The 12,973-nt window shown below is 47.3% G+C and overlaps 1 protein-coding gene across 1 annotated transcript in view; it reads right to left on the bottom strand.

Moving 5' to 3' along the window:
• The window catches only part of cfap91 (cilia and flagella associated protein 91), a 133,483-nt gene that overhangs the window by 22,333 nt on the left and 98,177 nt on the right, over nucleotides 1-12,973 (bottom strand). The window contains exon 15 of the mRNA XM_086006853.1: nucleotides 877-1,025. Coding sequence (XP_085862979.1) covers nucleotides 877-1,025 — 149 coding nt within the window. The remainder of the gene's footprint in view (nucleotides 1-876; nucleotides 1,026-12,973) is intronic.

The raw sequence follows: 12,973 nt of genomic DNA, 5'->3' as shown, positions 1-12,973 counted from the left end.
GCAGAGGTAGATTGATTCTTGATAAGCAAGGGGGTGAAAGGTTATCGTGGGTAGGCAGGAATGTGGAGTAATCAGATCAGCCATGATCTTACTGAATGGTGGAGCAGGCTCGAGGGGCCTACACCTGCTCCTAATTCATATGTTTATATACTCTGGCAGGGTCAGAAGCAGAGGTCAGTGGTGCCTGCGTTGCCGTACCTTTGCCAGTGGGCCTGAGGATCTTCTGAGTCAACATATTTGACGCCACTGCAATCTATATTAGTTTTCTATTCCTAGGAGCATGGTAACACAATGCAGTCATGCTGCAGGAGGTAAAGTGAGTTTGTGTCTGATTTCCCATAATATTTTCCTGATGCAACTGCATGGATAGAGAGGTGGTGAAGGGACAGAAAGCAAAGATTAGAGGTAAATCTTTTTTTCAGATTAGCAGATGTGAGTAATGGTGCGCCTCGGCGATTTCTGCTGGTAGCTCTAGTTTTTTATGAATATAAATGATTTGAATATAGGTACAAGAGGAATGATATTGAAGTTTGCTGATGATACCAAATTAGAAGACATGGCAAACTGTGAGGAAGAATGCAGGAGATTGTAAACGGACACAGACAGGTTAGTAGATTGAGCAGATGCAGTTCAATGCAGAGAAAGATGAAATAAAACATTTGAGAAAAGAACACTTAAAATTTGTAATGAATGGAGGAATAAAGAGATTTGGGTGCAGATACATAGACCTATAAAGGTGGGAATGCAGGTAGAAAAAGCCACAAAAAGGCAAATGGTATTCTGGTTCAACTTTTGGCTTTGTCTTTTGATCATGATAATAAAATTCACAGCCGATCAAGTTTAGAAACACAAAACAAGTAATTAATAGCTACATACTACTGCTCAATTTCATAGGCAACATCATTGATTTCATCAGCCATTTTGTGGATCTCTTGGCGTGCTTGATCCTCTGCTGTATCTTGCATGGACTTCAACAAGATGTCCTCCAAATAAGAGTCCACTGTGGTCTGGTGTACTTTAACAACCTGTACCAGACAAGGATGACATAAAATCACTTGAATTATATAACATTAGTTTGGGCGAGAGAAGAGAACAAAAGGTTATGTTACCAATTTCCTTGTTTGCCCACTGGAATTCTCACCACCACCCAACTTCTTTGAAATGGAAGGTTGACAGTAAACCTCTAATAATTTAACTGTAATGTCACTTCATGCTGAGCCTGCACAAGGCACACTTAGATTAGATGTAATGTCCAAGTCTTTCTTCCCCTCAACCCCTTTCCTCATCCATATTCCGCTTGGCTGATGATTGTCAAAGTGTATCCCAAGAAAGTGACAGATCTATATTTCAGTCTTGTGATGCACTATGGTTGATAAAGTAAAGGGATACTATTTTCATGAAAAAGCGTTTAGTAAACATTCTGTAACACAAGATAAACAAAATATTTAACTAGAGATAAGTTAAGACCAAATTCTGTCAGTCCAATATCTATATATTTTACCATAAAACTAGCATATTTCCCATGCATTGCTTACAGTGAATTGCAAGATAATGGAGCAGGGCATCTCACAGCGTGCCCCGTTAATTAGACTTGTTCGTGCATGTTTAGGTTTTAAAACATTTTGCCCACAAAGTTGCTGGAAGTGAGAGCTGATAATAGCGCAGCAAGGGCAACAGGGCATCTGGGACCTTGGTGAACAATGGGACAAACGGTATATTGTAGCGGTACCACCGGGTGTCCCTTACTTATGATACATAATTCCCTTTAACTTACCTATGTATATATATATTTTACCTGTTCGGGTTGTTGCCCCTTTAAGAGCGCGACCTAACGCAATGACGTCACGTCGCGCATCACGTGACTCACCCAGGCGCGAGCCGGCCCAGCTCGGCCTCCCGCTCCCGTGGCAATCGCTGGCCCGGTTCGGCCTCCCGCTCCCGCGTCGGTTGCCGGCCTGGTTCAGCCTCCCGCTCCCGACTTTGGCCGCAACGACCAGCTGCAGTGCCGGGTAAACACGCTGACGTCATCATGCACATCACGTGACCGCTCTAAGCGCGGGCAAACACGATGACGTCACGACGCAAGTCACGTGACGCCCCAAGCGCGGGAAACGCGAGCAACGAGATGGCGTCACGACGCAAACACGATGACGTCATCGCATAAACCTCCGGACTGCCCAGTCAGTCCTCGTGGCGTCCCCATTTGGGTAAGACCTGTTCCAAGGTTCTCCTGCATTGATCTTTGTTGTTTTCTGTACTTCATCAAATCCTTCATTAAAAACCTATTGGATTGTTTCTCCTGAGTCAACCTCAGTGATTTGGTTAGGAATACACCTATTCCTACATTGGTGACCCCATATCCGTGAATGTTTTTCGCGGAAGAGACGCACAGCCTGAACCTCGTCTTCACAGAAGACGACCGACGTGCACAGCCGAACTCGTCCAACACCTACATTGGTGACCCCGTCTCTGTGAACGCTTTCGCAGAAGAAGAGCACGGCGAACAACAACCGACGAACACCAATTCCTACATTGGCGACCCCGTCTTTGCGAACATATTCGCAAAGGAAGCGCAGCCTGGAGGTGATCCTGTTTTTCACGGACGAAACGCAGCCGGAGCCCGATTTTTGTGAACGATTTTCACAAAAGAAGCACGCCATGGAAGCATCAGCCGTTTCGCTGTCGCTACTGCAATAAAGGTAAAGCCCCGTTCGCCGAGAACATTGATGCGGCACAGACCACGCACCTGCTTATGGTCTCCATATTCAACATTTCTACCGCCACACGGATCGTCTGCCTCCACGACATCTCCCTCCAAGTGCGGGTTCCGCAGGTTTTCGGGCCCACAAGATCGGAGCGCGCCCCCGCGGAGATGCCATGAGGACTCGCTCCTCACGAACCATGAGGACGCACTCCTCGCGACCCATGAGGACCCATCCCTCGCGAACTTCGAGGACCCATCCCTCGCGAACCACGAGGACCCATTCCTCGCAAACCACGAGGACCCATTCCTCGCGAACCACGAGGACCCATCCCTCGCAAATCACGAGGACCCATCCCTCGTGAAACACGAAGACTCATTCCCCGCCTGTTGAGTCTGTATGTCCCAGTTATGCGTATGATCAATCACTGGACACAGACAACAAGAATAACTTTTAACAGGTCTTTACTATTCGGAGGTCAGGGCTGAACTGCCCAGCAAATCCCTACACAACACTTATATACTGGTGTGGTCACCACCGGTATTACAGTATACAGCAGCCAAGAGAAAGTAGTACATCTCTTAAGGTAGTTCTCTTAAGGTGGAACAGGTTACATACACCACAATCCTCCCTTTTTAGCTCAACAGTTATATCCCCATTTAACATAACATAATAACATATATATATATACAACTTCATGCAAAACAATTCAAAGATTCAGTCTCTGAGGAGGCCTCCTGATTCGAGTTGGATAACGCCTTTCAGGGGTCTCTGATTCTCGTTGCTGGGGTGACTCATCTAGTTGGTCTCTTATGGATTGGACATCATCATCAGGTACATTCACTTCTGAGGTAGATGCTTCAGGTTCACTAACTTCTTCCACGGTTGTCTCTGCCGTAACCATGGGTTCGACCCTTGTTCTCGATTCTACCAGTTGGTCAGCATGACGCCGTATTACATTTTCACCAATATCTACCGTGTACATCAGGGGTCCTTGTCTGGCCCGAATTGTTCCAGATTACCATTTCTCATTTTTATAGTCCCGGGCTAACACTGGTTGTCCTATTTCGAAACTCCGAGTGGTCTTGTTATTTATATGCTGGAACTGTTTGTTTTCAACTTCCCTCCGCACATTTGGTTTTAACAAGTCCAACCTGGACCGCAACCTCCTGTTATAGAACATCATGGCAGGACTTTGGTTTGTCACTGCACGAGTGGCGTTTCGATATGCCAGTAGGAATTTGTCCACCTTGTGTTGTAGTGGAATCTGATCTTCGCTCATGGCCTTTATTGCTTTTTTGAACGTTTGTACAAATCTCTCGGCCAACCCGTTTGTAGCTGGATGATATGGGGCAGAGGTATAATGTTTCACCCCATTCTTCTTCATGAATTTCTGGAATTCTTCTGACACGAACTGCGGTCCGTTGTCTGAACATATTTGTTCTGGCAATCCATTTCTTGCAAATATCGTTCTTAGCACCACGATTGTCTTTTCCGAGGTAGTGGTAGTCATCTTAATCACTTCTGGCCATTTAGAATGTGCGTCCACCGCAATTAAAAACATGGAGTCCATGAATGGACCAGCAAAGTCAATATGTACACGTTGCCATGGGGTTGAAGGCCATTCCCATGGATGCAGCGGTGCAATTGGAGGTGCATTTTGCACTTTTTGGCACCCTGAGCAGCTTTTCGTCAGATCCTCTATCTGTTGGTCGATACCCGGCCACCACACATAAGCCCTAGCAAGGCTTTTCATCTTGACTCCCCCCAGATGACCTTCATGCAGTTCCTTTAGAACTCTCTCTCTTAACTTAGGAGGAATAATCACCCTTGTTCCATACATCAATGTTCCTTGACAGACGGACAGCTGTTCTCGTCTTGCTGAGAATGCCGGTAACAGTGGATCACCATGTGCTGGCCATCCCTTCACTGTCACTTCGTAGACCCGGGACAGTGTCGGGTCGTTCCTGGTTTCTCTTTCAATACTTGCATTGGTGACTGGTAAACATTCGATGATGGTCGAGTGAAATAACTCAACAGGGTCAACCGTCGGTGCCTCCTCCTCTGTAGGTAGTGGCAGGCGCGACAGCCCATCAGCATTACCATGCTGCTTTGTACCTTTGAATTCAATCTGATATTGATGTGCCCCTAGGAAAAGGGACCATCTCTGGAGTCTCTGTGCTGTCATCACCGAAACACCCTTCTTCGGGTTAAAAATGGATACCAATGGCTGGTGGTCTGTCAGAAGCGTGAACTTTTGGCCCTGCAGGTAATGATTAAACTTCTTTACTCCCCACACAAGGCTGAGAGCCTCCCTATCTATCTGAGCATAGTTGCGCTCAGTGGAGGTCAATGATCTGGATGCGAACGCAACTGGCCTCTCCAGGCCATTTGGCAACTTGTGTGAGAGTACTGCCCCAATACCATATGGAGAAGCATCACAAGCCAAACGAATAGGCAGCGTTGGGTTGAAGTGAGCCAACACTTCCTCTGAGGTGATCAATGCCTTGCTTTTGCGAAAGGCCCTCTTACAGTCCTCGCTCCACTTCCATGGTACTCCCTTCTGCAAAAGAGCGTTCAGCGGGTGCAGCACCGTGGATAAATTTGGCAGAAACTTATGGTAATAGTTAATCAACCCTAGGAACGACCTCAACTGGGATACATTATCCGGAGCGGGAGCCTTCACAACAGCTTCGATCTTGTCAGGAGACTTATGAAGCCCCTCCTGGTCAATGACATGACCACAGTACGAGATCCGCTTCTGAAAGAACTCACATTTCTGGCGATTAACTCAAAGTCCATATTCTTTCAATCTGGTGAGCACCAGTTCCAAATTTGCAAGGTGTTCCTCGTCATCATCTCCTGTAATCAGAATATCGTCCAGGTAACATTGTGTGCCTGGAATTCCCTGTAACACCTGCTCCATGGCCCTCTGCCAAATTGCTGGAGCCGATGCCACTCCAAAAACCAGTCTATTATACCGGTACAAGCCTCTATGCGTGTTGATCGTGAGATACTGGCGTGACTCTTCCTCAACTTCCATCTGTAAGTACGCCTGCGCCAGGTCTATCTTGGTGAAGTGTTTCCCGCCAGACAACGAAGCGAAGATATCCTCAATCCGCGGAAGCGGATACTGCACTGTGTGAAGCACCGGATTAACAGTGATCTTGAAATCTCCACAGATGCGAACCTTCCCCGGTCCCCCCGGCTTGTTGCTCGATGAACGCTTCATGACGGGAACAATGGGCGTGGCCCACTCACTCCAGTCTACCTTAGACAGTACTCCTGAATGTTCTAGCCCTTCCAGCTCAGCTTCCACAGCAGGTCGTATCGCATAAGGTACCGGTCTGGCTTTGAAAAATTTCGGGTTTGCATGTTCTTCAACCTTGATGTTTGCCGTAATTCCTCTCAGTGTTCCCAGTCCCTGTTGAAACACCTCTTTAGCATCGTCCAATATTCTGGACAATCGTTTAGGTTTGACATCTTTTTTACCGGAATCTACCGTTAGTGCTTTTAAGGAATGCCAGTCCATATTTATTTTCCTAATTCACTCCCGTCCCAGTAGTGGTGGGCCTCCCTCAGGTAGTACATATAAGTCCATTCCTCGGCTTTCTTTGCCCTTGTGGACCACCTTTACCTCTATCTTCCCGATGGGGTATACTCTTTGCCCCGTGTATGTTTTCAATACAATCTCCGTATCCCGTAGGGGAATATGTGGGAATAACCTTTTGTAATCTTGCTTATTCATGACCGTCAATGCCGATCCAGTGTCCAATTCCATCTTCACTTGGACTCCTGCTATCTGAAGTGTGACCCAAATTGTTTGGAGGTCAGCTTCCTTACCAACATTGTGTACTCTAAGACTACCCAGTTCATTACTGCTGGAGTCTGAATCTGACTTCTGTTCATTCGAACTGTTCTCTGTCACCTTGTGTACCTTTCTGTACTTTTCCTGCGGTGACTTTTTGTTGCTGGTCTTCTTTCCTGACCGGCATACTTTAGCTATGTGACCAAGCCTGCCACATTTTCTGCATTCCTTATTTTTGAACCAGCACTGGTTCTGATCGTGCGTTGTCTTTCCACAACGATAACATTTTACTGTACCCAAGACCATTTGATTGGTGCGGAGTTCCGGTGACCATAGCTGCATTTCCACCGTGCCTCTCGCTGCGGCTTCGTGCGATGCTGCAATAGTGACAGCTTTATCAAGCGTAAGATCATTCTCCTCAAGCAGTCGCTTTTGTGTTCCTTCTTTTAACAATCCACACACAAATTTATCTCTCAGCGCATCTGCTAGTCCTGTTCCAAACTGACAGTACTTTGATAGCTTACACAGTTCAATTAAAAATTCAGCGTTGCTTTCGTCTTTCAGCTGCGTTCTTCTGTAAAATTTAAATCGTTCCGCTATCATCAGCGGCGTGGGGTTTAAATGATTTTTCAGGACAGTAACAATATTCGCGACAGTCTGATCCGCCGGTTTATTTGGTGATAGAAGGTGCTTCAATAGCCCGTATGTCTTCGCACCCATTGAGCTTAATAAGGTTAGTGCTTTCTCATCATCTGGTACCTTATTTGCTTTACAATAAACTTCCATGCGTTCTACATACGTGGTCCACTCTTCGATATCGCTATCAAAGGTATTAATGTTCCCATGTTTAGGCATCCTTGCAAGTTTTTTAAATTTTTCTTTCTCTCAAAATGGCGGCTTCCCGCGCTTGTCTTCTTCCCCCGCCTACTGAAATGGCGGCTTCCCGCGCTTGGCGGTCTTTCCCGCGCTCGTCTTCTTCCCCCGCCGACTACAATGGCGGATTCCCGCGTTTGCCTTCTTCCCCCGCTGGCTGCAATGGTGATTGCCTTGCTGCTGCCGTTCTCACCTCCCCAGCGGTTCTCAATTCCCCGACGCTGCTTTGCCTCGCAGCCCCGCTTGCAGCCCGGTCCTTTACACCGGCTGCGTTTGAGTTCTCCGCGGCTCTCGTGCCTTAAGCTGCCCCAGTCGCTGCGCCTCTCGGCCTCGATTGCAGCCCGGCCCTTTTTACCGGCCGTGGTCGAGTTCTCTGCCCTTATTCCTCCGTTTTCCCTCCCCTACTCCACAGCCAACGCGACCGACTTTCTGCTCGTGTCGCTGATCGGCTTACCCACCACCGTGGTAGAAGGGATGATCACTGCCTGTCGCTGATGGAGGGCTTCGTGGTCAGAATTTTTTTTTTTCTTTTTAACCCGGGTTCTCGATGCCTCCCGTGCGATGGTGCTCAGCAGGATGATGAGGGCGGATGCCTCTTCTCGACGCCCGTTCTGAGGACGAAGCTGCCTTGGGTGTAAAACTGCCGCAGGGTAAGATCGGACTCGTCGTCACTGTTGAGTCTGTGTGTCCCAGTTATGCGTATGATCAATCACTGGACACAGACAACAAGAATAACTTTTAACAGGTCTTTACTATTCGGAGGTCAGGGCTGAACTGCCCAGCAAATCCCTACACAACACTTATATACTGGTGTGGTCACCACCGGTATTACAGTATACAGCAGCCAAGAGAAAGTAGTACATCTCTTAAGAGAACTACCTTAAGGTGGAACAGGTTACATACACCACACCGCCTATGACACACCAGCCCGTCAGCCTGCTGGTTGTGTTTTCTACCACTCTTTTCGGCGCGAAAGCGAAGCGTTGCCGCCCTCCCGGCAGTTTTCTACTTAAATCAACAACAACTCGAAGTGTTGCTGCCCTCCCGGCAGTGTTCCCCCTAAAGCAACAACAACTCAAAGCGTTACCGCCCTCGCTACAGTTTTCCCCTCGACAAAAGCAACCATCTACTGATGCTGCGACCATCGACCACGGGTCCAACGGGCATTCCGCGGCCGTGATCGGCTACGCGAAAGTTGCTATCTTCACCGATCACTGATCAATGCAGCAACAGTTCACTACTGTTTTAGCACTACGGCACGCACCGTTCCGTGCGTTCCAGACTGCCGAAGAGTTCGCTCATCTGTCGGCGAGTTCACGGAACTCGCCCGCCAAGTCCTCCTGGATCGCCCGTTCGGCGTTCCTACAGATTTCGTCAGACTGGGGACTTTTTCCAACATCAACAGAGCCATGATCCACGTCTGCCCAACCTGCCCGTCACTATGACGCGGCCTGCTGTTTCGCCCCGGCGCCCGCTTCGAACCGCGGGCTGTAGACGTCACACGTCTCCACAGTCCTTTGCATGGCTGAATACGTTTTATTCGCCATGACGCCACGGTCCTTCGCACGGCTGGATACGTATTATTCGCCACGACGCACGCAAGGATCCGCTCACGACCAGCACCTTTCGACCTTGCTCACCAAGTCCAGACAGCACGACCGCCGAGACCACCGACCACCCATCGTCGTTGCAGCACATCAGTTACGATCGTCCACCTGACCGCCAGCCACCCAACAGTCTCCGTCTCGAGACTGCAGGAGTCGTTCGGACTGGCTCGTCGGACTACCTCACCTTTGTCGTTCATTAAAGCGAATTCTGGGGGGGCGCATGTAGCGGTACCACCGGGTGTCCCTTACTTATGATACGTAATTCCCTTTAACTTACCTATGTATATACACACTTTACCTGTTCGGGCCGTTGCCCCTTTAAGAGCACGACCTAACACAATGACGTCACGTCACGCATCACGTGACTCACCCAGGTGCGAGCCGGCCCAGCTCGGCCTCCTGCTCCCGCGGCAATCGCCGGCCTGGTTCGGCCTCCCGCTCCCACGTCGGTCGCCGGCCCGGTTCGGCCTCCCGCTCCCGACTTCGGCCGCAACTGCCAGCTGCAGTGCCGGGTGCCAGGTAAATGCGCTGACGTCATCACGCACATCACGTGACCGCCCTAAGCGCGGGCAAACGCGATGACGTCACGACGCTAGTCACGTGACGCCCCAAGCGCGGGAAACGCGAGCAACGCGATGACATTATGACACAAACGCGATGACGTCATCGCACAAACCTCCGGACTGCCTAGTCAGTCCTCGTGGCGTCCCCGTTCGGGTAAGACCTGTTCCAAGGTTCTCCTCATTGATCTTTGTTGTTTTCTGTACTTCATCAAATCCTTCATTAAAAACCTATTGGATCGTTTCTCCTGAGTCGACCTCAGTGATTTGGTTAGGAATACACCTATTCCTACAACATCTCTTTATCCAATGAGATTGAAGGATTGAGAAATAAACAGCGGAATGACTGAGAAGAAGGGTGAATTAGAGTGGGTGAATTCAATGTCAAATCAGGTACAGGAAGAGAAATAAAGAGGGAAAGAAAGATTGGATTAAGAGAGAGAGGATAAAAAAAGAGACAAAGGAAAAGTAAGAAAAAAAAATTTAATTTGAAATTTTTAAAATCTAAAACAATTCACAACCTGAAGAAATGAGACTCCACACTTATAACTGTTTACTTTCTGGGCAAGAGTGTTTGATTGGCAGTTATTAACGATTATCACATTGTTAAAAGGGTAATCATGCTGTTAATTAGTGGCACGTTTAATGGAAAATTAATTTGCAAATCCAGCAACCTCATCAAAATCACAGGGAGGTTGAGCGCAAGATGATTTTTTTTGTGAAACAAACGGTGGAGCGGTGCAAATTGGCCAACAACTTATGGCAATTCATGGGGTGTCTCTTCCTCATTACAAGTTGCTGGCCAATTTGTGCATTAATAACGCCGTGCGTTGTTCAGACACCGTTATTTTTTCAGAATAGCTGGAGCAGGCTCGGAGGGCCAAATGGCCTACTCCTGCTCCTATTTTTCTGTTTTTTCTATAATCTGGCCCAATGCTATTTTATAACATATGGGGATAACATTAGGGCTGCTGATTTACAATGACTGGATTATACTTGTAGTAAATTATATTGTGGGATTTTTGCTGGTGCTTTGGAGATTAAATTTGACAACTGTGTCCAGTATTGTGTGAAAACTGTAAATAAGTGGCCTTCCCTCACCCTTTTTAAAGCTGAGAATACACGGCAAGATGGTATGCAAGTACCAATTGCATGTAGATATAGGGGGGGTAAAATTTCCTGTGGGGCCATAATTGGGAAATTCCACCCATTCATGTGCCTGTTTTGCTGATGTCTACTTACACTCAAATTTCCTGCCAATCTCATGAACTGTACTTGACCCTGGTGAGGCCACATCTGGAGTACTGCATGCAGTTTTGATCCTTCTATTTCAAACAGGATATTCAATTATTGGAGGGAGTACAGATAAGGGCTACATGGTTTATCCCAGAACTGAAGGGAATTATGTATGAGGACGCATTGACTACTCTAGGTATTTTCTCTCTTGAAAATAGAAGACTTAGAGGTAGGTATGACTGAGATGTTTAAAATTATGAAAAACTTGGACAAATTGGACGGAAAGCTTTTCTTCCGTGTACAGAATGCTGATGGATCAGCAATGACAGTCCCCACCCCCCGTCCATATTTCCCTCCGGCATAGAAATATAGAAGATAGGAGCAGGAGTAGGCCATTCGGCCCCTCGAGCCTGCTCCGCCATTTAATGAGATCATGGCTGATCATCCAAACTCAGTACCCTGTCCCTGCTTTCTCCCCATATCCCTTGATCCCTTTAGACTTAAGAAATATATCTAACTCCCTCTTGAATACATTTAATGAATTGGCCTCAACTGTTTTCTGTGGTAGAGAATTCCACAGGGTCACCACTCTCTGGGTGAAGAAATTCCTCCTCATCTCAGTCCTAAATGGCTTACCCCTTATCCTTAGACTGTGACCCCTGGTTCTGGACTCCCCCGCCATCAGGAACATCCTTCCTGCATCTAGTCTGTCTAGTCCTGTTAGAATTTTATAAGTTTCAATGAGATCCCCTCTCATTCTTCTAAACTCTAGCGAATACAAGCCCAATCGACCCAATCTCTTTTCATACGTCATTCCTGGTATCAGTCTGGTGAATCTTCGCTGCACTCCCTCCATGGCAAGAACATCCTTCCTCAGATAAGGCGACCAAAACTGCACACAATACTCAAGGCGTGGTCTTACTCAAGGCGTGGTCTCACCAAGGCCCTGTACAACTGCAGCAAGACATCCTTGCTCCTGTACTCGAAGAATCCTCTCGCTATGAAGGCCAACATACCATTTGCCTTCTTAACCGCCTGCTGCACCTGCATGCTTACCTTCAGCGACTGGTGCACAAGGACACCCAGGTCTCGTTGCACTTCCCCTTTTCCCAATCTATTGCCATTCAGATAATAATCTGCCTTCCTGTTTTTGCCACCAGAGTGGATAACCTTACATTTATCCACATTATACTGCATCTGCCATGCACCTGCCCAATTACCCAACCTGTCCAAATCATACTGGAGTTTCTCTGCATCCTCCTCACAGCACACATGCCCACCCAGCTTTGCGTCGTCTGCAAACTTGGAGATATTACATCTAGTTCCCTCGTCTAGATCATTAATATATAGTGAATAACTGGGGTCCTAGCACCGATCCCTGCGGTACCCCACTAGTCACTGCCTGCCACTCGGAAAAAGTCCCGTTTATTCCAACTCTTTGCTTCCTGTCTGCCAACCAGTTCGCTATCCAAGTCAGTACCTTACTCCCAATCCCATGTGCTTTAACCATTCGCACGCTAATCTCTTATGCGGGACCTTATCGAAAGCCTTCTGAAAGTCCAAATACACCATATCCACTGGTTCTCCCTTATCTATTCTACCAGTTACATCCTCAAAAAATTCCAGTAGATTAGTCAAGCATGATTTACCTTTTGTAAATCCATGTTGACTTTGTCGGATCCTGTCACTGTTTTCCAAGTGCTCTGCTATTACATCTTTTATAATGGACTCTAGCATTTTCCCTACTACCGATGTCAGGCTTACCGGTCTGTAATTCCCCATTTTCTCTCTACCACCTTTTTTAAATAGTGGGGTTACATTAGCTACCCTCCAATCCATGGCAACTGTTCCAGAGTCTATAGAATTTTGGAAGATGACCAGCAATGCATCTACTATTTCTAGGGCCACTTCCTTAAGTACCCTAGGATGTAGATTATCAGGCCCTGGGGATTTATCGGCCTTCAATCCCGTCAATTTCCCTAACATAATTTCCCTACAAATACTGATTTCATTCAGTTCCTCCCTCTCATTAGACCCTATGTTCCCCGACATCTCTGGGAGGTTATTTGTGTCCTCCTTTGTGAAGACAGAACCAAAGTATGTATTTAATTGGTCTGCCATGTCTTTGTTCCGCATTATAAATTCCCCTGATTCTGGCTGCAAGGGACCTACGCTTGACTTCACCAA

The sequence above is a fragment of the Somniosus microcephalus genome, chromosome 14 (genome assembly GCF_052327205.1).
Source record: "Somniosus microcephalus isolate GS21.2 chromosome 14, FLI_Smic_1.0, whole genome shotgun sequence".
Taxonomy (NCBI): Eukaryota; Metazoa; Chordata; class Chondrichthyes; order Squaliformes; family Somniosidae; genus Somniosus; species Somniosus microcephalus.
The sequence above is the reverse complement of the archived record's forward strand: the minus strand, read 5'-3'. Positions and strand labels throughout refer to the sequence as shown.